The sequence below is a fragment of the Eptesicus fuscus genome, chromosome 2 (assembly GCF_027574615.1).
Source record: "Eptesicus fuscus isolate TK198812 chromosome 2, DD_ASM_mEF_20220401, whole genome shotgun sequence".
Classification (NCBI taxonomy): Eukaryota; Metazoa; Chordata; class Mammalia; order Chiroptera; family Vespertilionidae; genus Eptesicus; species Eptesicus fuscus.
Genome location: NC_072474.1, coordinates 91,786,215 through 91,812,835, shown reverse-complemented (window position 1 = coordinate 91,812,835; position 26,621 = coordinate 91,786,215). Strand labels below are relative to the sequence as shown.

Below are 26,621 nucleotides of genomic sequence, written 5' to 3'. Positions count from 1 at the left end.
TGAAAGGTCCCAGGTTCAATTCGATCAAGGGCACATGCCCGGGCTGTGGGCTTGATCCCCAGTGGGGGGGCATGCGGAAGGAAGCCAATCAATGATTCTCTCTTATCATTGATGTTTCTGTCTCTCTTTCCCTCTTCCTTCCTCTCTGAAATCAATAAAAATGTATTTTAAAAATAAACAAACAAAAACTCATTCATAATCAAACTAAATTCAGAGTAATTAGAAGCACCATTGAATGTCCAAGCTGAAAAATGTAGGCTAACTCAAGAACAGCAGAAAAGAAAACTCAAAAGAACATTGTATTTGCCCCTCTGGAGTATAAAATACCATCAGGAAGATTCCGCCTTGTTAGATTCCACACCAGAAAGGCTCCTGCTGATCAAACCCAAATTTCCACCAGCACAGACACAGGCCAGCTTTCGGGGTGCAAGCTGGACGCTGCACAACCCCATTTGTTCTCACCAGAGGCTGATGTCTGCAGTTTTAATTTATAGCCTTGGGGTTGGAATTCCAAAGGATGGGGAAAACTGTCACGAATTTTCCCCAGCGCCTAGAAAGGTTTGGTCATGAGGAAAACTTGTCTCCCAGCTCCAGGGCTGAGTAGATGAGATGACCCAGCTAGCTAAGCCTCCTTCCTCTCCCCCCGCCTCCCCCTGCCCCCCCCCCCCCCCCCCCCCCCCCCCGGGTATTCTTTTTCTTATCTCTGGCATTTGTCTTTGGAAAAATAAAATATGTTTTCTTAGAGAGCTGAGAGGATGTAATTCTTCCCCACAGAGCTCAAGCCCTATGAGATTCTGATTGGAATAGACCAGAATAATTTCCTCACCATGGCAACAGGTTTGCTGGTCTCCAGGAGCAGGGTTTTATGATCCAGGCAAATGCTGGATCTCTCGACCTGGAATTTCATTTGATTTTTTCATGTGCATGTTACTCTCTCTGAAGAGTTCTTACAAATCACCAAGAGATGAAACATTGAGTTCCCCTAGTAAGAGTCAACATTAGCTTATGCCCTTAAAATTTCTTTAAATATGTTTTCATTGATTTTAGAGAGATGGGGAGGGAGAGAGAGAGGAACATCGATCGGCTGCCTCCTGCACAACCCCTACTGGGGATCAAACCCACAACCCAGGGAGGTGCCCTGACCTGGAATCGAGCCAGTCACCTTTTTGGTGCCCAGGACCATGCCCAACCGAGCCACGCCAGCCCCGGTGACTTACGCTCTTAGGTTTAAATGAGAAGTTCCCAAAATTAATTAGACATTACGGTGTTGAAATTGCTTTTCTGGGACAGTCGTTCTGTCCTTATTCCTCTTTTGCCACACTTCCTGATGAGCGTTTTCTAAGTCCCCTTCAGAAACCTTTTCCATTCTTCAGTTTGGTGACCCTGTCTCTCAGGTGGCTGGCCCTTTGCACACACTGTCAAGCACAGCTCTTTCTCACTGTGCCTTGGAAAAGCAACCATGTAGGTGCCACACGTGTCCCCCAACACTTGCCGCATCACAGAGATACACAGGCCTTACTCTGGCCCAGCAGATTACCTGCGAGAGCACGTCCTGGGGGCTCCGCTGACAGGCAGGCCTCTCTCCCCCTCACCAGCTCTTTCCTCTGACCATGTTGTTGTTTGAGTTTGGAAACCCTCCCCCTGGCTGAACAGGTTTCATTCCTGACAGAAATGAAAGGAATAAGTGAAGAAAGCAGATGGTATAAGGCCTAAACTTCCTAAAGCAACTATTTAATTTCTCTTGTTCTAAGCTTTTAACTCTTTGCGGGGGGGGAGAGCTTTAGCCATCCTGCACGGAGACTATGACCTTAAGTACATGACTCCTAAAGCAGAAGAAAGGGGGTTTTTGTGTGTTTGTTTGCTCATTCTCAGTAATTGCTAATTTTCTTATTTTCGGTGGTCAAAATAAAAAGAAAATTGCCTGTTCCCTTTTAATGCAACGCATTTTCCACTTTGACGTGGTTGTGCAGCTAAACTCTCTAAGGGCAAAGAGAGGATGGGTTGAAAGATTTCACGTTGACTGCGTAGCTCCCCAACACATCTTATTTTAAGAGAAGCAAAAATTAGGTGATCTGAAGGAAATCAGGTAATTTCAGAAGTCTATACAGTTTATAACAAGGCAAACCCAAACAAAATGGTGGCCGTGTGAACTTTCCCCTGGAAACTGGCCTGATGCTGGCAGCCTCGGGGGCAAGTCCAAACTGCTGGAAACGCCTGCGAGTCTCTCCTCTGTGTCTCTTCCTTGGAAAACTGCCCAGTTTGGAGTAATTTCTAGTTTAATAAACTCTAGTGGTTCCAATGGTCATTTATTTTCCCTGTCGCCAGTATATTTTAGGCCCCTGAATTAACTATGGCAGGGCCTCTCTCCTTATGTTCTGAGTAGATAACTACCTGGGTGTATCTATTAGACTCAAAGCCAAGTTGTTAGCTGTACTACATTAAATGTTGGCTCATTACTAAAACACTCTTCATGCTTACCTAAAATTTGACACCCAAAGTTTGCCATCCAGAATGTGTTGTTCCAGAAGACATTCTAAAAGAATCACTTCTCCAGTCAACCTGCTCCTCATCATACTTCCTTTTCCATATTCCAAGGAAAGCCTTTCTTGACTGGGTTACAGCCAGTGTATCCTCATCAAAACGGTAGGCTTGATTGGTGATGGCAAAATACAGTGACCAGCTTGAAATGTGGGGCTGCTTGGGCTTGATACCAGCTTGGACCTGGTTTGCTGTTTCTAGCTCGTTTGCCCTATTCTGTGGGGCTGTCAAAGGAATAGTGTTCTTCTTTTTAAATAGTGTCTTTCTTCCAAAAACTGCATTCCCAACAGATACACTTTTTACAGAGGAGTAGACTCACCCACCACTAAAATGTCACAGTTCCTTCAGGGCGAGCTGGAACTAGTCAAAGGGCACAGCCACAGTAGGCAGGGGCATTCATTCAGACCAGAGCAGCTGAGAAGGGTGGCCCTGGACTCCAGCAGGACAGGCGTGTCAACCTCTTGTGCCAACAGGACCACGTTGTACAACATTATGTCATCACTTCGGTTTCCTTCAACCTCATCTTTCTCATCGGAAGCTCTTGGGACCACAGCTCTCTTACTTTAGAAATAGATCATAAATTAAGTTAGGCTTGCTATCATGATTATCGTTGTTACTCGGCTATGTCTACTGATATCAGCAACTCCAGATCATCCTCCATTGAGTCATCTCTAGGTAATGAGGTTGTGATGGCAATGACCTTGCCAATGGTTGCCTGTTCACTGGTGAGGACCAGCGAACTAAGGACCTACTCTGTGCCACATTTTTTAAATAGAAAAAGAAACTCATAAACTTTCTGGGGAAGCACTTTTCATAAAGCAACTAGAAAAGTATATAAAACTATATCTAATTAAGTGCTAGGTAATAGGGTCAAAAGAGTAGAAGGGATGTAAGATTGCAAAGAACAGGTATGATCATTACGGGTTGGGGTTTGTCGGGAAGGTCTTTTGTGGGATGTGGATTTCTTGACAGTAAGTGTAGGATTTGCATTGAAATGGAGGAGGGCGGCAGGCCATTCCATATGCTGGGAATATCCCAGGATTCCCGTATTCCACATGTTGGCATAGCAGAAACAAAGGCACGGGCAGTGGTGAGGAGCCCACAGGAGGGGATCACGGGGCTGAGAGGTCATGAGGGTGACTCCAAGTAGAGGGACAGGTTTCCTGTCTCCTCCTGCTCATCTCTGCGATAGTTCCCAGAGGAAACCTAACACTTTTTTCTCATTTTAAAATATTGGCTTCTGTAAGGAAACCATGCCATAGCACAAATAGACTCCTAGAATTCAGAATTGGAAGAGACTTTGGTATGTTACCTAATATGAGAATAAATTTATCTTGTTCAGTAACCTACAGAAAGATGTTTTCTATCTCCCTCAAAGCTATCCCAGTGTGTTCTTAATCCCCTGTACATTATATTTGTGCTTGAATCTCTTCTTTTCTTAATGGTACAAAAAATGATCCTTTCCTAAGATGCCTAAAATACTCCATGCACTAGGTCAAAGATCAAACCCCGCCTGACAAGTTAAACTGGCTGAGCCTCAGTTTATATGTAAAATGAAGTTAATAATAATATTGGCAGAATTCATGTATATGGAGCACTTAGCATGACATTAAAGCAACTCATAGCGGTGCCCTTAAGTTATTTTTAATATTGTCATACAACCAAGGAGAGAAAGTTACATTACATTTTTCAAAAGCCTGAAAAGGTGTAAAGTTTGTTTACGTTAAAGTAAGATCATCAAAATTAGCATCTTGAGCAGGTGTGAATTTTATACAGGCGATCAACTCCCTGTCGTCTTCCAGCTCCACCTGTCAGTCATTCCGGTTGTAATTCTGACACACATGCGGACGTGAACGGCTTTTCCCCGGAAGACGATCGCCCTTGCACCTGCTCCCATGATTCTTCCTGCAGCTCCTTTTGCTTCTCTTCCTCTTCACTTTTTCCCGATTCTGGCTTCCCTCTACCATTTCCACCCCCAGGACGCCCCACCGGTTGATCTCTTTGTCACTCCATCTCATGACCCTTGATCCAACTCATCCCAAATGATGCTGCGCGCCCCCTGCTGGCCAGACCTTCCCTCCCACCAGGTTTTCAGCAATTCTCCCTCATTGACCAAGGACCGAACTCAGCAAGTAGATGCATAGCCTACTTCATCTGCTTTTCTCAAACTAAATAACTAGGTATGTTTTCTCCACCTTGACAAAGACCCAGGCCTTCCTCTTGAAAATTCAGTACTTTCCTAACATCTTCTGGTCCAGGAAAACAGACAAGCAGATCTTTTATGAAACATTTCGTGTTGCAGTGAGAACAGCGTGAAGGCATTTGAGTAGGTGCTGTTTTCCTTCCAGCTGAGACCAACTGCACATTCCTTCGAGATGTCAAATGTCAACAGACATTTCTTTAGATGCTGTTTTTCTCCCTCTAGAAGTAGTCATCAGAGTGTTAGGTTTAAGGCTCTTTAAGAGTCGTTAAAGATCTTTAGGTACAGGAGCGTTTACAGACTTAAAGTATACGTCAGGAACAAAAAATCAAACCCAGCCCATCTTACCTGGATCAGAGCCTCACGTTGTTGGTTTGAAATGTCTAAGGCAAAAGGAAAAGGCTTAGGGAATGGAGAGGCTGACTGTTCATGTAGATCCTATTTCATCCAGTGAAAATAGACCTCTATTTGGAGATGTAAAAGTGAGAGGGGAAACAGGGGCATGGCATATATGGCACCTGGGTCATGGTGCCAAGACCTACTCGTAAGTAGGCTGATTTTCCAGGCTCATGTCCAGATAAGTTATTCAAGACTGGAGCCAGGGAACCTCTCAGAGTCACAGAATGGTAGCCCAGCAGACGACCTTGGACTTCACATCTTTCCACCGTAGAGGTTAAATGATCAGTCCAAGTTCTCATAGTCCCTCCGTCCTGGAAACGGCACCACCCACGCCCTAGGTCTCAGGATGGTTCTTGATCTCTGGCTTCTTATTTCCAATGCGTTCTTCAGTGTCGGTCTCTGGGCCAGTCCGCCAGTAAGAGTCTTGTTAAAATAAGCAGCGAGATGCCTGATAGATTTTGTGGCTAAACCTTGTCCCTCTCAAGCCAGGAAACTGCCACCTCTCACCCGTAGCCTCAGGGCTACATCTGGCATCCGAGCCAGTTTGGATCATGTTCTCAGTCAAGGGGAAGCCAGCTCCTGGCTTAGGCCCCTGTAACTTTTCTGTGCTCTCATTCATTGGTGTCCAGGGATCTGTTTTATTTACTTGTTTTCATTCGCGAGAAGGAAAGGCCCTTCCCCTCTTTAGGAGGAAAGTATGGGTCAGAAAGTGAATTTTCCAGCATAGTGGGCTTGGTGAAAACTGCCAATTTTGAATTCATTTCTTTTGAAATAATGATATGAGTACAAAAGTAACAAGCCTCCAAGATAGAGTATCCAGACATAAGTTCATTAAACTGGCTTTGGGGATTTCCCTTGATTACGTATAGTCAATAGATATTGCAGAATACAGAAAATTATAAAGAAAATATAAAGTACCTAGTACTCTAGCCACTCAGAAATTAGTACTAAGATTTTTTAATGTGTATCCTCTTTTTATCAGTGCATATGAAATATTTTTAATATATTTTTATTAATTTCAGAGAGGAAGGGAGAAGGGGAGAAAGATAGAAACATCAATAATGAGAGAGAATCACTGATTGGCTGCCTCCTGCCCACCCCACACTGGGGATTGAGCCCACTGTGCTGACCAGGAATTGAACCATGACCTCCTGGTTCATAGGTTAACGCTCAACCACTGAGCCATGCTGGCTGGGCTATAAAATATTTTTAAATGGGCTCATGTTATTCAAATTGTATTGTGGTTTGCTTTTTCTCTTCATCTATCTTGAATATTTTGCTAGTAATAGCCTGATTTTGATGACTAGTATGCATTTAAATTAAGCTTGAGAGTACACATTCCATAAATAATGCATATAACATGTGCTTACCTCACATAGATTATGTATCTGCTCTCTGTCAGATACTGTGCTGGGCCAGTGCTCCCTACCCCCCAGAACCTGGACTGATTGGAAAGCCCTAAGGTGGAGTGATGGCTGGAGCAGTCTGTTCTCAAGCTGCCCTAGGAAGTAGAGACTGAGCTAAATGGCCTCCTAAAAGGTTCCAGAGTTTTTGCAGAATGAATAGATGAGACGTAGAATGAGAAGAATGAGGTAGAATGGATGAAAAGGAAAGGGAACTGAAAAGGCAGTTTGAATCATTTCAGCAGTAACCTTGGGACCCTCAGGTTCTGGATTGCTTCTTACCGATCAAAACCTTGAAGTCCCTGGGGACAGCTTGAAAGAGGGTGTGAACCCCAGCCCAGATGATGGGGCACTGCGGTTACCAGCACAGGGCAGGGTTCCCACATCCCCTACCTGCTAGCAGTGGGATCCCGGGTAAGTCAGCCTCCTGGGCCTCACTTTCCTCACCCGTATGAAGGGAATCATATTGGTCCATACCTTATACTAGTAAGCCTGTTCTGACAATTGAGTGAGATAATCCATGTCAAGTAACCTAACGATGCTGACAGATGGTAAATGCAGGAAATATTGATCGTGGCTATAGTAACCTTGAAAGCATCATTTAAGGGAAGATAAATTGGGTCATCTTGGAGCTCAGTAAGTGAGAGTTAAGCCACATAGAAATGCATTCAGAAATGTGAGAATTCTTGAAAGTGGGAGTTCTCCATTAGTCTCGCATAAGTAAAATGTTGCTGGACTGTGGTGTGCCAGTAAAGTAATTCTAAGTGAAGTCATGCTTGAGAATTTTGTCTCCTTTATAAATGATGTCTAAAGGACTTGAGTAGTCTTGTGGCATTGATTCCAAGCAGCACGCTTTCCACATTTGAGCATCTCAGAATCAGGATGTCTTATAAGCAATAGTGTGTCATATTTAACAGACTGTGTGTTTTTTTCTTAGTACCTAAAATAATACAACTTAAAATTGATGGCATCTGATATTCAATAAAATATGTCCATTTTTTGGTTCATTTTGGGGCTGGGGACGCTTTGGCCTGTTTTTTTGTAGTTATTTTATTTCTAGTAATTGGAAACACCAGTATTCTCAAGAGCATCATTCATCAATGTTTAACTGCAAATTTGTTGCCCAAGCTCAGATAGTTTTCTATAATCTAAGCCATTTGTGGGGGGAAACCTAAAAATCAGTATTTCTGTCAGTGTTTTATATATTAATGTCATAAAACAAAAAAAAAAATACTATCATATATTAAAATTTCTGTGTGTGGGGGGGGGGGAGCACTTTAACTTATAAACCCAACTTATTCTTTTGTAATGCTCAACTGATTGATCATCAAATGCTACTGTCATATCAGTAATTAATATAACAATGTAAACACACATTTATATATACATGTAACAAATATAATAAGAGAATGTTCCATTTATTTAACTATTTTCACTCATTAAATCTCTTAAAAGGATTCAATTCAGGCTTGTTGATATATTAGAAAGTTACAAAGTTCATTAATGAATATAAATGCAGTGCTATTTCCTGCCCTGGGTTTTAAAAGTGCATTTTAATTTAATATTATGTTCTTCTAAAATTGATACATGGCTTCCATCATTAGAAAATGCCCATCTAATTATGAAGATTTTAAAACTACCTCATCCTCCAAAAGAAAAGGCACCTTTTTCACTGGACGCTGTTGTAAAATCTTTTAGATGCTTGAAAAGCATATTACTTAAAGGTGTGTATTTTTTACACTTAAGAAATTTGCAAATAATTTTTATTTTTTAACGTTTTTTTTTCTAATTTTTTATTGTGGTAAAATACAAATAATGAAATTTACTATCTTCACCATTTTAAGTGTACATTCAGTAGTACAATGTAGGCATCATATGTCTATACAGTATACATTTTTAAACTTAACATTACATAACAAATATTTTCACATATCATTAGCTATTGTTCAATATCCTTTTGTGATTGCACTAGAGGCCCAGTGCACAAATTTGTGCATGGGTGGGGTCCAGCCGGTGGCCCTGATAGGGGCAGATCTGGCTGGGCAGGCCAGGGGGAGGGGCCCCAGACTGCGGGCCAGCCCCACCCCCTGGTCGAACTCTGGTGGAACTCCCAGTCAAGGGGACAATTTGCATATTACCCTTTTATGATATAGGATGATGTTTCCTTTTTTGAAACATCATCCTATATCATAATTCCTTAATTGTTGGGCATTTAGGTTGTTCCAAATTCTTTTCATGTTATGGAATACCAAGCATAACACTGATACAATTGAGGTACTACTGAGAGAGATGAGCACCATGGTGATGTGCCAAGTGAATTAGACAGCAAGATCCAAACCAGAGAGATGCCTAGCTGAAAAAATATAAAGGAATGATGGATATGAAAACTATTGTGTTAAAGCCTTGGTAGGACTTGGTAAATGATGGACACTCATGAGGCCTGAGTCAAGAAACACCTCAAAGTTTAATTTGTGTGATGGGGAAAATTAATGCCATAAACAGAAATCATCGATTTGGAAGAGAGGCTTGTTTGAGGGTAACATTTACCATGACAGTGATGGTAGGTCAGCTGAACTGAAGCTTTGATGGGCTCTAGGGGTTAAAGATTTAAGTACAAGTCATAAATGGATAAAGAATATAATGGTGAACCCATGGCAATAATTGATACATTTGAGGTGACTCAGCACAGGTGGAGGAAAATAATTGAAGTTTTCAGGAGTGACCCATATTTTTATGAAAAGAAAAGGACCAAGAATCAGTAAGAGAAAAGTTGAGAGAGAGAGAGAGAGAGAGAGAGAGAGAGAGAGAGAGAGAGAGAGAGAATGAGTGAGAAATAAGAACTCGGATAACAGAGTTGTTGAGAAGAGATCGTTAAGAATAAACTCCACAATGCTAAGAACCACAGGCATCTATGCTGAAGACAAGCTATTGAGAGGTTAATTGTAATCTTAACAAAAGTATTTTTCCCCCACTGGTGATAGGACCCTAAGCCAACATTAGAGACATTTGGGAGCAAGTGGGTGGTAACTATGATTTTGAAGATTTGGTGGTGAAAAGAAGAAGAAAATGGGGATGTGCATCTGAGGCCATCTGAGGAGGTGGGCAGTGGGTGTGGGTGTGGGTGTGGGTGGGGTGTGGGTGTGGGTGTGCCCTCGTACTGTGCTGCTGCCTCAGTGCCTCTCTTCTCCTTCCCAGCTTGTCTGCTTCCACAAAGCCAGCCCTTCACCAGGAAGCTGCCTAAGAAATTGGAAAGAATGCATGCATATAGGCAACTCGCCTTGTTTGCCTAAATAGTATTATTTGAAAAAAAGAGAGAGAGAAAGAAATCCTCTACCTTTTTACAACCTTCTAAGGGATTATTTATTCAAGGGGGGATAAAAATCTTTTTTTTTTTTTTTTCAGGCAACCTCTGAGGAAATGGAACCAAACAGCCAAGAAGCTGAGAAAGATGGTGAAAACCTAAAAGAAGGGAATACAGAACTTGCCTCATCAGGTTTGTTTCCTAACAGACTAGTTTTAAAGTAAATCATGGTAACTCTTAAGATATAACAGTCAAGAAAGAGAGTCAAGAATTCCTCCTAAATGAGCGACAGAAAGGTAGACTCTAAAACTGGTGTGTGGTTGTGCTGCCACCTAGAGGCGTTTTAGGGAAATTCTGACTATGATTTATCTGGCGCTAAAATCCTTGCTTTGTTTTGTTATCTTGAAAGTGTATCTCCATCCTCATAAATAAGATTATATTGCCCCAAATAAATAATGATAAAAACTGAGGGTCATATTTTAAACACACAGCAACAGCAATTTATAAGACAGATTAAAAATATATATCATAAAAATAGACACTGAAATAATAAAGCTGGTGAATAGTTTAAAATAATAGTTTGAAAGAATAAAGTAATGCCACAGATAGGAATGTTTCTTGAGTGAATGCTTTTCAGTGCTTTCAACACATTTCTTATTTTGGTAAACATAAAAGCCTTTCACCCTCTTCCACTTCCAAATTAGCTTTAAATGGCATGTTAGAATAAATGAACTCTCATTACTAAAAATTCCAAACTAGATTATACCCCCTCATTCTGATAGGCCCCTCAGTGGGTGACTTTTCCACCCACTCTAGAGTGTGCCTACTTCTTCTCTATATATCAAAGAGCACTTTGTTTTCATTGCATTGTGTACACTATGCAATCCTCAACACATCCCAGTTATGAACCTGTGAAGATAAGAAGGAACATTGGAATACAAAAGGAGGAGTCAGGCTGCCACGCAGTCCTTTGGATGGAAACTATCTGGAGATGTTGGCCCACCCAGCCCACCTATCAGAATACTTCGTGCCAGCATTTTGTCTCGTGCAGTGTTACTCCTATGTAAACTCTGGCTCTTAACAAAAACTTACGTTTTTCATAGTGGGATTCTTTGATGTGTTTTATGCTGCTTGTTTTTTTTTATATATAATAGCATGGAAGAGCCTAGAGAATGCTGGCATCTTTAGCTCCGTTATACACCTTGTCACACGGTAATGCAACGCCTTTAAGTTTCTGACTGTAACTCCATTTCAGAGCCCCAGCATTTTACAACTACTGTGACTCGGTGCAGCCCGACCGCGGCCTCGGTGGAGTTCTCCTCCAGCCCCAAGCTGAGGAACGATGTGCCAGAAGAGAGAGACCAGAAGAAACCGGAAAATGAAATGAGTGGGAAGGTGGAGTTGGTGCTGTCACAAAAGGTGAATTACGTAGTGGGTTAAAGCAGTTACATTTAAATTAGCATGGCTTCATAGGGCCGTGGGCTGCCACTGTGACAACTGTTCATCATGAAGACTTATTTTCTCTTCTCAGTTTTTTTCTGTCTTTAATCTGTATTTTTCTAAATGCAAATATACTCTATGTTCATTGTAAATAATTTAAGTACATACAGAAAGATGGATGCATTAGCCCACTTGGGTTGCTATGAGAGAGTACCACAGGATGGATGGCTTAGAAACAACAGACATTTATTTCTTATAGTTCTGGAGGCTGGGAAGTCCAAGATGAAGGCAGATTTGGTGTCTGGTGAGAACCCACTTCCTACTTTACAGATGGACTTCTCATGTGTCCTCACTTGACAGAAGGGAGCAAGGGAGCTCTCTAGGGTCTCATTTATAAGGGCACAATCCCACTCATGAGGGTTCTGCCCTCATGACCTAAACACCTACCAAAGGCCCTTCATACTGTTACCTTGGGGGTTAGGATTTCAACATATGAAGTTTGGGGGGCACAAACATTCAGTCTATAGTATATATTTTTTAAATTTATATTTATAGTGATGTACACATAAATATGTAATAAATCTTTCAAATAATATATGTACATTTATTTAAAATGAAATATAAACAAACATAGACATAGAGCAAGAGTGAGAAAAAGTCAGGGAAACCTACCTCTCTACTAGTAATAATTGGTGTATATATATGTATTCTTTCTACATCTATTAAATTTTATTTAAACAATCAATTTTAATTATGAATAATTAGATGTATATTTTAATGTGATATTCACATAAGTTATAAAGCTTTGAAGTTAGGTTTTGGTTTGTTGTGTATGAGCTTGATTATTCTCAGCTCACTAAAGATTCTCCTTCCCATATTTAGCTATTTTATAGCAGCGTACTTCTGATGCCTCCAGATTTGAACAGGGAAACTGGAAACTTATTATTCTGATATAATGGGTTTTAGCATCTTTTTTTATTAACTTTTTCCTTGTTTGGAGTCTCATTCTCTTCATAGTAATTTGTTTTGTTTTCAGGCGGAGTCTAAACGTTTTCATCTTTTATACCAATTGTTCTCAACCTTGGCTTCCTTTTAGAACTTAAAAATATACCAAGCACACTCCGGCTCAGATAAATCAGAATTTCTTGGGACAGGGCCCAGGCACCTGTATTTTTAAAAGCTCCCCGTGATTCAAATGGGCCACCAAGGTAGAGAACCACTGACTTGCCTATGGACATACTACCTGTGGTGATATTTCAACTTTAAAACTTAACCCTAAATTTGGATTTGACTTTAGAGTAAAAATTTTACCACTTATACGTCTGGTTCTTCCATCATTTAGTCAACCAATACTGACTGTGTACCTACTATGTGCCAGGCACTGTATTAGACAGTGGCTATTCAACAGTGACCAAGATAGGGCCCCTGGCCTTAGGGAGCTGAGAGTGCTGTGTCCTTGGTAGAGTCTCAGAAATACTTATGGCCTTGATGCCTTTTGGAAATTTCAGACTCTAGCTCTCCCCGCTTTTTATACATAGAGAATTAAAGAATAGTCTGGAGGTCTTGAAAGAGGAACTAAACTGTGGGAAAACATTGGGGGCAGGCAGGATTTCCTATCTTTGCAGGTTTTGCCTTATCTATGTTACACTTCATTATTTAGTAGTATTCCAAGTTGACTTTTTGTTCCATTTAAAACTAAATTGAAAGGAGAACTCTACTTCATAGCTTGAATTTTTTTTAATCAAACAGAATGAATACCATAACTAAAGAGTGTTCTTCTGCGTACCTTGTCTGAGAACCTCACTTGTGAGCCATCTTTGGACCACAAGTGTCACATCTACCCTGTGGAAAAATTGTTTTCAGGGTCTTAACTCCGTGTGTGTGTGTGTGTGTGTGTGTGTGTGTGTGTGTGTGTGTGTGGTTTGTTGTGTTTCGTTGTTGTTGTTGTTGTTGTTTGGGTGTTACTGTTTTTTATCAATTGGTACCAAGTACATACAGCCCCTGAATTCTGTTCTATGGACTCCAGGTTAAGAATTTCTGCTAGTTGATTAACAAATGGTGTAATGGTCTTTGAACACACTGCTTTTCTTACACCAGGTGAATTTCTTCCCTTTCTCCTTTCCCTCCTGTACAATTAGCTCTTAGAAAAGGGGAGAGAGGTGATCACCGTGGCTGCAACCATTTTTACTTCACTTGAGAGCGTTGCCAAGTGCCCATGTACACACACACTGATCTTTTTATATGATGGTCATTTTGAGCATTTCTGTTGACTGTGAACTGTTTCATTTACAACTGGGAATTAGCTGAAACATGTTTTTATCTTACTTAAATATGGAGGAGATGGTATGAGGTCAGGATGTGAGGGTTGTCAACTTATTGCATGTTTATTTAGTACTGAAGTTCATTTAGCTATCTGGTTGACTTCCCTAATGTAGAATGAAGTGATTAACTATATTTTCTTCAGGATTCCATTAGGGTTGGATATATTATTTATAAGAAAAAAAATAGGTGCCCAGCCAACGTGGCTCAGTGGTTGAGCATCGACCTATGAATCAGGAGATCACGGTTAGATTCCCCATCAGGGCACATGCCCGGGTTGTAAACTTGATCCCCAGTAGGGGGTGTGCAGGAGGCAGCCAATCAATGATTCTCTCTCGTCATTGATATTTCTATCTCTCTATCCCTCTCCCCTCCTCTTTCTGAAATCAATAAAAATATATTTAAAATGAAAAAATAGAATCCTACCAAGAAGAAATTCTAGACATTAAATCATCCTGAGGACCAAATCATATAGGCCAGCTTATGATGAAACAGTGGTCTCTCTATAACCTCACTTGCCTTATTGGCTATCAAATGAGTCTGTTGGGAACCCAACCTCCAGCCAGCGTGAATCAGAGGAAGTCCTGTACGCAGCTAGAAGGACATGAATTGATCCAGCCCTGCTCCTCATTCAGATCTTTGCTCAGAGTCTACTGATTGTTATTTTAGACATTAGTTTGGTAATCTGGTCTCTCAGCAATCAGTTGGTGAGAAACAACAAATCAGAAAGAAGGTGCTTCTAACAAAGGCCAATCAGATTGGGGAGAAACAAGATAAAATTAAATGGCAATAACAAGGAAATTCTACTTTTACAAAACAAACGTAAGAATTTACAAATTGGGGACTATTTTCCATAGGAGAAGTAATCTAACATGCCTCAAAACCCCCTAAGGGCATCATTGCTGTGGAGCTGTTTGATAATGGCTGTTTGTAACAATGCTTCTATGTCAACAGGCAAAGTATATTATCTTTAATGTGCTTTGCATGAATTTGATGGGGGGTTGTGTAGTATCTGAGAATAATGTCCGTTAGAAGGTAATATTACATTAGTATTTAACACTTACGTAGTAAGGGGGTATTTTTAAGTCTTATATGGAACATCTCACACCCTGGCATTATAAATTTAGCATTATGTAGCATCAGGGAGAGACTGTGTGATTGATCAATAAGAAAATGAGACAGAGTGATGTGTAACCCCAAAGATGGAATACTGTCTTCTGGGTTTGGGAAAAAAGTGATCATGAAATTTTTATATGCTCTCATTAGATACCTCTGGAAAATTGACCTCTACATTAAAGTAGAAAAGCATGAAGGGGGATAGAAAAATGGGGCCAATTTTCCATTTAAAAGTTAGATGTTTGGGCTTACTGACTTATGTGATTGCCATGGATTCTTTTATTTTATTTCTCCTGTGTCTTTACTAATAGACAATCTTTGCCATGTTTGTGTCCCTTGCTCCTGATCCAGGTGGTAAAGCCAAAGTCTCCAGAACCAGAAGCAACCCTGACGTTTCCATTTCTGGACAAAATGCCTGAAACCAACCAGTTACATTTGCCAAATTTCAATTCTCAAGGTAAAGACAAGGAGATGTTTTATTTTAGTCCTACATGTTCTTCTGGGCCCATCTGCAGTAAAATATTACTTCATGTGAGTGAGGATTACTTCCTTTATGTTGATGTCCCTTTGGCCACAGTGTTTGCAGAGCCCAGTGGCGGGATTACTGATTTCAGAATAGAATTCTGGGGCTGCATTCTCTGTGGCCCAGCCAAGGACCCAGCTGCCAAGACCATCTTGTCAGCCAGGCACCATGGACATGATAAGGCCTACACAAGTGTTTGATTCTTTAAAACAATTTTATTGTCTCCAAAATGGGGAAAAATCAATAACTTTAACAAAAAGTTTATAATCTTAATATTATATCAACCCCATTAATTGTTAATTATGTAGTCTTTATAAAATATCCACTTGACAATAATCTTAGAAGAAAGTCAGACTTTCTTACTTCATAATAATAGCTGTGTGTGCACCGAGAAATCATTCCTCATCATAGGTTAAATGTATTACTCATAAGCAAAACCTTTAATCTTTCCAAAAACTATTATAGCAAGAATAGATGTGTGTGTGTGTGTGTGTGTGTGTGTGTGTGTATTAAATACATGTAAATGCTGGGGGTATATTTTACTATGTTTCATATGTTTGATATAATGTGTGGAGGGGTGGCCTCTAAAAAGATAGGAGTTTAGGGCCTATGGGAGTTGTAAAAGGCACTGACCACTGCAAACTCCCAAGTACCTTTTAGGCCATGTGTAGATTGTGAATTCACCCTTTCCTATTTAAGAGCCCAACTTGAATCCCTTTATCCTGGTGAGACATCTAGGTGCCTACAGTCACCCCAAAAGGAGCCGTAGTGATGTGAACAGTAGGGGGATGTCCTAAGAAGTCCATGATCCATAGGGACTATTCTTCAGAACAGACCACTGGGCTTTACTGGTGTGAGTTCTCTGTAGATATGAAAACAGCTAAGCTCCGGAGGCAAGAACTGTAAGGTATCTTGCTTTTCTTCTTGACTGTACTTTCCCCAGCTTATTTTATAGATTGAGCAGTCCTGGCAAAGAGAGGATGGTGTAGGCATATTGTGGCTGGGGATTTATTTTTACTTTTTTTTTTTTTTTTTACAAGGGTTAGCTGTTTGGGGTAGAATCTGAGTTGGCTTCTATTAACCTTTGTTGAGGGCTGAGAGATAAGTTGGGCTCTCTCTACATAACAGGAAGTACTTGGGAAGGAATTTATTAGAGCATGCATTGATGATCACTAGTTTCTTAATGTGGAAACAAGTTCAATACTGTCTTCAAAACATGTATTTTTAATTTTTCGGTCCTACGGAAGGGAATTGACAAAAATAGTCTTATAATGAGGCCAGCAATTGGCCATATTTAGACAAATTTAAATTCTGCCCTATTTCTAGCACTTTGTCGTTGTGCAGATAGAATAACAGTAATGTTTGTTTAAAATGTATAAATTCATATCTTTCATGAAGGCCTCTAATAAATGTAATCTTAAAAGCTATGATTTGTCTTTATCTGGAGAGACAGGGAAAGGATAGGTCTTTGCCCAGATATAAAAAGTCAGTGCACCTACAACTGACTAGTCTGAGGTCGCACGCACCTCAAGTCCAAAGGAGCTATAGGTTTAAGATGGGGAATCCTGGAGCCATACCTAGTGCTCGCTCCCCCAGACAGTCTATCTCCCCCATTTCCATAAAAACTTAAGGTTGTCCCACAGACTTCCCTTAAACATACACACATGCATAAATAGTCTTTAATTACTCTGAAAACCTTCATAAGATACATTTAAAGATGACAAATTTCCTTTTCTCAACTCTCCCAACAGTAGAAAGATACCTCAAACTGGTGTTTCAGGAAAATATGTGCACGTTAAAGTGCATACTGGCTAGCTGTATTTCTTTTGTGCAAAAAATCCATTATGTGCATTGAGAATGATGACAAATGGGCACAGCGCTAGCTTCAGGATGCAGATGAGCTTGTGTCTGCGTGGGGCTGTCACATGACACATAGACATTTACATGCTCTTGTGACATACATATATAACTTCTGCCACAGACTTCCATGCATAACCTTTATGAAGTGTATACAATAATAACTGAACTCATCTCGGCTGTCTTTTATATTTTTCTAGTGTTCTCCAAAAGCAATGCACACCGTGCATTTTGTTCTTCATTAGCATATCATCTTATTATTTTGAGATTCAACATTTTAACAATATCACCTTTACGTATGAGCCCATCAAATGTCACTTGACACCAAGGAAGACAGGCAATGGCATGAACTGCCTCATTTCCGTTGACTTTTGTCCATGTCTTCAGGGTGTGTGTGAGTTTTATTGAGATAGTTTATACTTTAGATGCTTTCCCTCTCAGTTCTTGGATAGCCACACCTGGGCCTGGGACTTGGGAGAAGATTCTACGCAACTCTCACCCCCCACCCCGTTCTCATGATTTTCTGTTTGTTCCGTTCTGCCATTTGATCTAGAGTCGCCTGGCACTGCCAGCCTTCCGCTTAGAGTTCAGAACTCTTGGCGACGTTCCCAGTTTTTCTCCCAGTCAGGTAAAACGCATACTGGCTAGCTGTATTTCTTCTGTGCAAAAAAATCCATGTTGCGGGCAACCAATAATGTCGTATTTTTCTTCATTTCTGACCTCAGGGGGGAAAATGCTTGTTTCTGGCACACAGTTAGCAAAGAGCTAGTTCTTTGATATCAGTACCAGTTATACTAAAATTGGGGGGGGGAAGGAAATTCACAGGATTTTACTTTGATTTTGAAAATCTAAAGAAATAATAATATTCACCTCTTTATTGTCCTTTTCTTTTTTAAAAAGCGAAGATGAGAAGCGTTTACCGGGAACATGGTTCTCTTGTTAACTGTGTCACTCTCTATTTCCTGGGTGACATTTGGCCTCTCCCTGTATGAAACTTTTCCATGGCAGACAGGGAGGGAACTGTCAATCAAGCCAGAATGCAAGGTGTATTAAAAGCCGGCACTAGTAGGAATAGATTTTGCTTCCTAGCGCTTAGTACTGGGTGCTAATTGATGGCATCAGTCTTATTACACTGGTTCTGACTACTTTTGGTGATGGGTACCAACTGCTTCAGGGGTCTGCTTTATTCTGATCTTCTAATGCTCTTGGCTTACCAAGAAAAATTGGTTTGAAGCTGACATAGGAGCCACACTCCACTGAGAGGGTCAACGAGAAATACAGTGCGAAGCTACTCACACTGTGATCTTTTTTTTTTTTTCTTCCTGTCCAGGGGATTCTCCCAGCAGTGAAAAGTCACCTGCAACTACACCTGTGAGTAACTCATTTTAAGGAATGAGATCATGCATTTAGTGTGATTTTAATTATAGAGTATTTGATTCGCTTACAGAGGATCCCCTAAAAAATGGGCTTCAAACGATTGTAAAAGAATAGGTGAAAGTCATGCAGATGCTGCCAGGTGCATTAGGAAGATGTGGGTTATCATTATGCAGAGCTGTGATCTGGAAACAAAAGGGTAAGCGAGTCAGGGAAGTAAAACCTAAAAGAAGCAATTAAAATGCATGTGACAGTAGGAATTAGTATTAAAATATGCACTTTCTGTAAGCATTCAAAAATCTTTTTTTTTTTTTTTTTTTTTTTTTTGAGAACAGTCATTCAACATCGTTAAGTTGGCAGTAGGGCCCAGCCTGGACTCTTTCTGCAAGACCCAAGCTGTCTTGGTTGCACCCCTTGTCGCAATCAGTACCTTGAGCAATAGTAACCACACGTTTAGTTTTCAGTGTTTTATTTAAGTGAAATAAAATAAGCATTTGCTAGTTAAAGTGTCAAGACATGTGACACTATCCAATGCCATGCTGCTCGATTTTATCTGAACACTTTCTGCGCATCTGGCTCTTCTCTAAACTGGGTGTTTCCAGGGCCGGGCCTGTCACCCTTGCTCACCCTTGAAATTCCCACCCGATTTGTAGGATTCGGTTCCTCTGTGGCTCAATCACCTAGCACAGAGCCCCTTGGTGCGGCCGCAGAATCACCGCTGTGCCTTTGAATCTTCTCTGAACATTGTCTTCCTTGACTGTACCCCAGACTCTTCCCTTTCTCCCTAACTCTCCCACCCTCACCTCGCTTTTTCTTTCAAGATTCCCAAGCAGTTTTAAGTGTCTCCCCAAATTACCCCATCAGGAGGAAGGGAGGAAATACAGTTATTGGGGAACCTGGTTTGCCTCAGCACCTACTCTGGGTGATGGGGGAGCCAACTTTCAACACTGCAGCCCCCCTTTTGCTGATTCCCCAAGGACCAGCTGGGATTTCTGCCTCCCCTCCCCGTCCCCCACCCGGACCCTCTCAATCTTATACCCTGTGGCCTGGGTGTTCGCTTAGACTCATGCATTTTTCTCCTATTATTTCTGTCCACTGACTTGGTTCCTAAACTCACAAAAAAAAATTCTTAAAAGACACACACACACACACAAAAAGGAGTCTTTGGGTTGGACTGTTTGTTATGTGGGTTCCAAGGCAGGGGCTCCCCATTGCCTGATCTCAGGTGACGCTGGTGGGCAGTGGTGAGTGGTTAGAGAAGGCCGGTGTGGGAAGCAGCCGCAGCATAAGGAATGACAGAGTCCTACAGTGCGGCAAGCGTCTCTTCTCACAAAACGCAGCTCTGCTGAGATAAGCGGTCCCATTTGCCTGCACCCCGGATCAATATGCAGAATGAGTATCTTACGCTCCCGAGCGTGAATTCATTTAAGAAATCGCTTCTAAAAGAAATGAAGCAAAAGCCTGCCCGTGCCAGGGGCTAATTACTTCGTGTTTTCATTAGCTCCTAAAAGGTTCACAGAAGCCTATCAGCCTCTTGGAAGGGAACCAAAGAGGGCCTAAGACTAAATAGCGGTGCTGCCGACAAAGAGGACCTTTAGATAAACGAAGGCTCTCTTCCGTGTGTCCGTCGGGTGCCAGCCCATCGGCTACCCGTGTCCCTCGCGCTGGCCAGGCCTTGAGGACGTGGCTCAATCCTGATCATGTTTTTATTTTCTAAGCAGTTCAAGTTCTGGGCTTGGGACCCGGAAGAGGAGCGCAGGCGACAGGAGAAATGGCAGCAGGAGCAGGAACGTCTGCTCCAGGTAAGGCAACTGGGTTCGCTGCCTTTTTTTTTTTTTTTTTCTGATGCTCTCTTAATTTCTGTCATATTAAATAGATTTCCAGGAAAACGTGGAATTGAATTCTTCTCAGAAGCCAGTGAGTCTGTTAGTTCATTTTGCAGACCTAATGCCCTGTGTCTAATTCCTCATACCAGAGGTTATACGGATGAACACAAGGAAAAAGCATTTCACTTTAAAAAAATTATTTTTAACTTCCACGTATTGATTAATGCCAACTCAGGCCGTCCTCTCCTCCTTGGTTGTCAATAAAATTCCAGTCCCAGTAGCAGTGGAAAGGAATTGTCAAAAGCTTTTTTGTAGTTGCTAATCCTCACCTGAGGATATTTTTCCATTGATTTTTAGAGAGAGTGGAAGGGAGGGGGAGAGACAGAGAGGGAGAAACATCAATGTGAGAGAGACACACGGATTGATGCCTCCCGCATGTGCCCCAACCGGGGCCTGCAATCGAGGTGCATGCCTTGATCAGAATCGAGCCGGGGCCCTTCAGTCCACAGGCCAATGCTCTATCCACTGAGCCAAACCTGCTAGGGCTGTTAAAAGCATTTCGAAAGCATCCATGTGAAATAAAATTGAGCCTGGCTCTTGTTTCTTGTTGGGTAACAGGGCTTCAAAAAGGAACCTAGGAACCTTAGGAAGTAGCCTCTGCTGAGTACTTGAGATGTGCCAGGAACTGTGGTTGGTGTTTGACATCGTTTATCTAATTTAGTTCTCATAAAACTCTTCAGAGTATATCTCATCAGCCCTCACTTGCAATTGAAGAAATTAAGACTCAAAGAAGTTAAATAGCACAAGGTCACACAACTAACAAGGGCTGAACTTGGTTTCAATTCCAAGTCTGGATGACTTTAAAACTCATGTTCTTTCCATGATACCCCCAATAGTACTGATTTTACCAAAAAAAATCATAAATAAAAAAGAATTTTAAATCTCATTAATTTTTATGGCTTTCTGCTGCTGTGTAGAAAGCAATACTTAATGCAACTTTATTTTACTTCCTTAAAACATATTTTTGCTCTAATCCCTTTGGCTTACTTCCCAGGGGGCACAGGAGCAGGATCCGTTTAGACAGCTAACTGTAGTGTGGCTTTAGGTCTGCCAGTTCAATTTTATCCTTTTCAACATTGCATAGAGGTAAATCTTCAATATCAAAATGTTAGTAAGAACTGGATTCAGCAAAGTCACATTGGAACTTTTGGGTCCTTTGGAAGAGAGAGGCCAGACCAGCCCCAGCCATCTGCTGTTCTCTCAGAAATTGGGGCCCATTTTGCACAGCCCAGAGTCAGAGATTCCACAGAGTGCAGACAGCAGACAACTGCGCTTGCCACGTGGCACCCTGTCTGTTACACTCTGGAAGGGGACCACGGTTCCAGATGCAGGCGTATGTCTCCTTCCTGCCCCACCGCATTGTTACCCAGGGTGGTGCATGGTGGGCTGTGGGCTTTGGGGAAAGGTGTTTGTGGGGAAATAGGGGGAGGGCAGACGTACGTCTTTCACACCCCGCATTACAGGTATCAGAGCATCCTCTTGGGGAGGGCAGCGCGTGATGTGAGCTTCTAGAACCAACGAACCTGAAATGCTTCACTTGTCTTTCAGCTTTTGTGAAGTTTTGAGGCCTGTTTTCTCTATTGGAAAAGCCCCTGAAGTTCCTGTCTAAACCTTTACAATGTTAGGTTTTACAATGTTAGGTGTTTGTAACATGTTTACCTGGAAAGAAAAGCCGCCAGGGGTTGACCAGCCATGGCTTTGCCAGAGCAGTCACATGAACACCAGGCCCTAGCGATCCCAATTCAGCCCTTCCGCTCCTGAGATAACGACACAACAGCTCAGACCCGGAGGAGATCCCAGCGCCTCCCAGACTTGTTTGAGCCCCAGAGAGAGGTTTGGCAGTGATTAGCCTAAAGTGTTTGACTGTTATGTCGTACACTTGGCTGAGTCCTTTGTCTCCGTCACGTCAGGGGTGCCATTCCCATGCATCCAGGGGTGTCAGTTCTCATTTTAGGCATTAATTTTCATCGCCATTTATTCATTTCTTCCAGTCAGTGGTCAGGAACTCTGGTCACATTTTCAAAGCTGTTCTTATTCAGCGTATGTTATTCTTTTCCCCCAGAAGTGGTGACTAGTGTTGTATTATTTCTGGAAACAAGAAATGGCAGTTCTGATACTGAAGCCTTCCAGTGGGCTGTTTAAAAGCTACTCTTAATTCAGAAGTTACTTAAAGCTAGGGACATTGCATTTGGGTACAGTGGCTTCAAGCAAAGAGTAATTTGGCTACTCAACTAATTACCATCTTGTCCACTTTGGACCTTTCTGCAGGGTTTGTTTTTTGTTACCCTTTATTAAACTCTCCCAGCAGCAAACATATTTCTATTAGCCGAATGGCAAAACGAGTGGTTTAGCTAACCTCCTAGGACAAAACTCAAGTGAAGGAAGAGTTTAGAATCTTCCAATCTTTTCATCTTTTCTCTTTTCGTAAGCAAGTGACTACTCGTATATCTGAAAAACAGTTCTACAAAACAGCAGAAAATACACAATGGGGCAAAAGTAGATTTACAGTTGTGAGAACACAAAACAGTTTTAAACTTGCATTATTATTTTTAACTAGAAGCCCGTTGCACGAAGTTTCGTGCAATAGACCTTCCTTCACCTGGCTGCCGGCACCAGTTTTCTGCCAGCAGCAGTTTTCCTCGGGCCACCTGCCGATCGGAGCGCCTCCCGCCAGCGCGATCCGCCACCCCGAGAGGAACTCCGATTGGGAGGCGTTCCGATCAGCGGGTGGCCAGAGAAAAACTGCTGCTGGTGGAAAACTGGTGCTGGCAGCCACGCAATCGGCCACCCTGAGTTCCGCCACCGGTGCCTTCCGCCGGCTCCATCGGTCCTCCCGCAGCGCCGGCCGTTGGGGCCTATGGGAGGAACGGGGGGCAGGGATTCGTGAGTCCCCACCCCCTGCTCATCCTGTCAGCCCAATTGGCCACCCCAAGTCCCGCCCCCAGCCTGCCGCCGGCCCAATCGTGGGCGTAGCGGAGTGATGGTTATTTGCATACTTCCCTTTTATTAGGTAGGATTACTGTATTATTTTCCATACAGACAACTGTAAACCTACTTTTGCCCCACCCTGTGCTGATCTCCCTGGGGTTCTTAGGTTCCTGACATGTTTGAGTGCCACACAATGCTCTTCCCCTTGGGTTGCACGATCGGGTTGGATTCAGCATGTTACAAGGAGATGGTCTCTCAACATGCTGGCTTTGCGGGGGGGGTGTCCCAATGATGCGTGCAATGGTCGGTTCAGAACAGTCTCTGGAAATTCTGTGACAGGAGAGATACCAGAAAGAGCAGGACAAGCTGAAAGAAGAGTGGGAGAAGGCCCAAAAGGAGGTGGAGGAGGAAGAACGCAGATACTATGAGGAGGTAGGAAAGTCCCAAGAAGGAACTGGACCTCGTGGTCCTCGTTTCTCAAAGGCGATCAATGCTTTTGTGTCTGTGGTTTGTGTGTACCTGTGGCTGTGGCTGATTATCTTCACCCACAGCAGAGCCCACCAACCTCTTTAAGACAGTCATACCCTGGAGGCACTAAAAGACCACAATTTCTCCAAATTCCATTTGTGATCGGGTGTGCTGAGTCATGGTCCAGGGTGACAATATAGTTATATCTGATCTCTAGTCAGAGAGTCAGATTCTTGGTTTATCTTAGAGAGAGGACATGGATATCAATTTCTTTGTTAGTGTGTTTGTTTGAGCAAGCATGTTTGGTGGTGAATTAATTTTATGAGGATAATTTTGATATCAAGGCCAAATGAGTCTTACCACGGCACTCACTCCATGGTACTGGAGAGATTTAGTAGCATAGGCTGAGTGCAGTGCTAGGGAATGGTGGGGAGGAATATTTGGTTTTGTGGGTTTCATATGTTTTAGATGAACAAACCAGACCACATTAGGTAATTTAAAGGGAGCTACATTTTATCTACATTATCTAAAATTTGTTTATGATTAATACTATAGTGAATTTTATCTCCAATAATAATTTTTGCACATAATCCAATCCCTACAGCATTTCTAATAAGGCTTCTTGAATCTCACTAACTAATTAATTTGTGAAGACTTTGTTTTTCTATTAAATCAAATGCTAATTTCTAAATCATTGCCCATAGAGAGTATTATCTGATTTATGTGCTTTTAGAAAATAAGACCTTTTTTTAATGCCCTGCTTGTTTGCATATAATTCTGATGTCTTTTTTCTAAAGTTCCTTAATGAAATTTTTCTCTTGACAAATATGATACTTGATTTTTTTTCCCTCTCATTAATTCCCGTTCTTCCTCTTAGGAGCGCAAAATAATTGAAGACACTGTGGTTCCATTTACTATTTCTTCAAGTTCTGCAGACCAGCTGTCAACATCCTCCTCTGTGACTGAAGGCAGTGGAACAGTGGTGAGACTATAGATTAAAAGCAGTTTGTGAAATAAATAAACCTAAAAGAGGTATAAAGCCACGCAGCCAAGTTTTCCATGAGTTTAAATCCAGGACTGGCTATTTCCCTAGGTTCGTGTCAGCTACTACATGGCCATCATACACCATGGTATTGTCATTCCATGGCCAAAACCTAGAGCCATTGCCCAAGGACCAGTATAGTCATTGCTGAGGCCAGATCTGCCCCACAGGCTGGCTACCAACATCTCTCTGCACTGGCTGGTTAGGTCCTAATTCATGGGCCATGTGCTGGGAAAACTTCTTTCTGCCCATCATTCGTTCATTCAGTAGGCATGCATTCCTCTCTGCCATAACACACGTCCCTTTGCACTGGTGCCAACAGCAGGCTCTCCACCAGCCTCCATCAAAGTTGCTTCTAACCCACTCTTAAAATTCCACATGAAATTTACATGTGTCTTCAAGGGCTGGAGAGAGCCCAGAACAGCTGGTCTACCTCCATATCCCCCAAACAAGGTCATGGAGATAGGTGGTGGACAAAAGTCATACCAGACCCTGGGTAGTCTATAATCTGCATTAAAGAAAATAATGGTGGGCACTAGAAAGCCATTTGTCCTGAAATTAGCAGTTCTGTGACTGTTTGATTTTGAAACAGTGGGTTTTCTAAACTATCCCCCTCTATGATAACTTCTGAAAAAGATCCAGATTGCACGTTTATTTTAAATCGTTATAGCTCAGTTACTATTCAATTAATGTGAACAACTGTTCCTTAACTTGCAGGCAATGTGATTGGGGGAAGGGGAGGAAGCTTCAACTATCCAATAGCCAGAGATGAGTGTTGTCCAGTGGGATTAATTTATATTTAAGATTATCCTTGTTTTCCCTGTTAGAATAAGATGGATCTGGAAAACTGCCGTGAAGAAGAACAAGAGACAAGACAGAAGAAACCATTCCCGGGGGGCAACAATGGCTTGTTGCTTGAGCCTAGAGAAAGTGATCCCCTGGAGGAAAAGGGCAGGTATGCCCCATGGTTCAGGCTGTCGGTCTAAATGCGCAAAACCAGGCTCTGCCTGCTCTCTCCCAGGAAGAGTGCTCATTGCTGATGCAAATCATATTCGCCTTTGAAATGATCATTCCAGTAATACATTACATATTGCTTGAACACATTCTAATGACTCTGAAGTCAGTGTCCTTATGCAATTGAATATAAATAGCCTGATTTTAAATAGGCAAAGCCTTTTTCAAATGAGAGGAGACAGTATAGATCAGAGAAGGAGCATGTGGTCCATTCAAAGCCCTAAACCTAAACATTGCTCACCTGAAATAGTTGATGTGTCTGGAGGGATAGAGGTTGAAGACATGTGCTGGGGTCCCACCCACTGTGGTTTTACTGTGGACCTGAACTCTGCTGTTAGTATCCTCTGAGCTGTGAGAAGCCACGTTTACTCTGTGTGATAATATAAAGAACAACCAACAAATTGATTGGGTGTGGGTAACCCCCCGACACACACACTCATGGGTTCTAGTCTATTCCATGGGAGCAGAATCTGATTGTAGCTTTGGGCAATGGTGAGTTTTTTGCTTCCACCCCACACCTAACCTAGAAGGGACCCACAGAAACCCAGGAGGCTCTGCCACGAGCAAGTTCTTTTTTTTTTTTTTTTCCTTAGTGTTTTACCTCACCCAACACAGCCTTTTCTTTTCTTTTTTTAAATGTATTTTATTGATTTTTTTTTTTACAGAGAGGAAGGGAGAGGGATAGAGAGTTAGAAACATCGATCAGCTGCCTCCTGCACATCTCCTACCAGGGATGTGCCCGCAACCAAGGTACATACCCTTGACCGGAATCGAACCTGGGACCTTTTAGTCTGCAGGCCGTCGCTCTATCCA

At 42.0% G+C, this 26,621-nt stretch overlaps 1 protein-coding gene across 2 annotated transcripts in view; it reads left to right on the top strand.

Moving 5' to 3' along the window:
* Positions 1-26,621, top strand: part of LIMCH1 (LIM and calponin homology domains 1) — a 323,090-nt gene that overhangs the window by 280,492 nt on the left and 15,977 nt on the right. For both annotated transcript variants that reach the window (XM_008140255.3, XM_054729386.1), the window contains 8 exons: positions 9,943-10,033; positions 11,097-11,260; positions 15,068-15,173; positions 18,427-18,467; positions 20,192-20,272; positions 23,624-23,716; positions 24,630-24,734; positions 25,622-25,749. In XM_008140255.3, the coding sequence (XP_008138477.2) occupies positions 9,943-10,033; positions 11,097-11,260; positions 15,068-15,173; positions 18,427-18,467; positions 20,192-20,272; positions 23,624-23,716; positions 24,630-24,734; positions 25,622-25,749 (809 nt within the window). The remainder of the gene's footprint in view (positions 1-9,942; positions 10,034-11,096; positions 11,261-15,067; positions 15,174-18,426; positions 18,468-20,191; positions 20,273-23,623; positions 23,717-24,629; positions 24,735-25,621; positions 25,750-26,621) is intronic.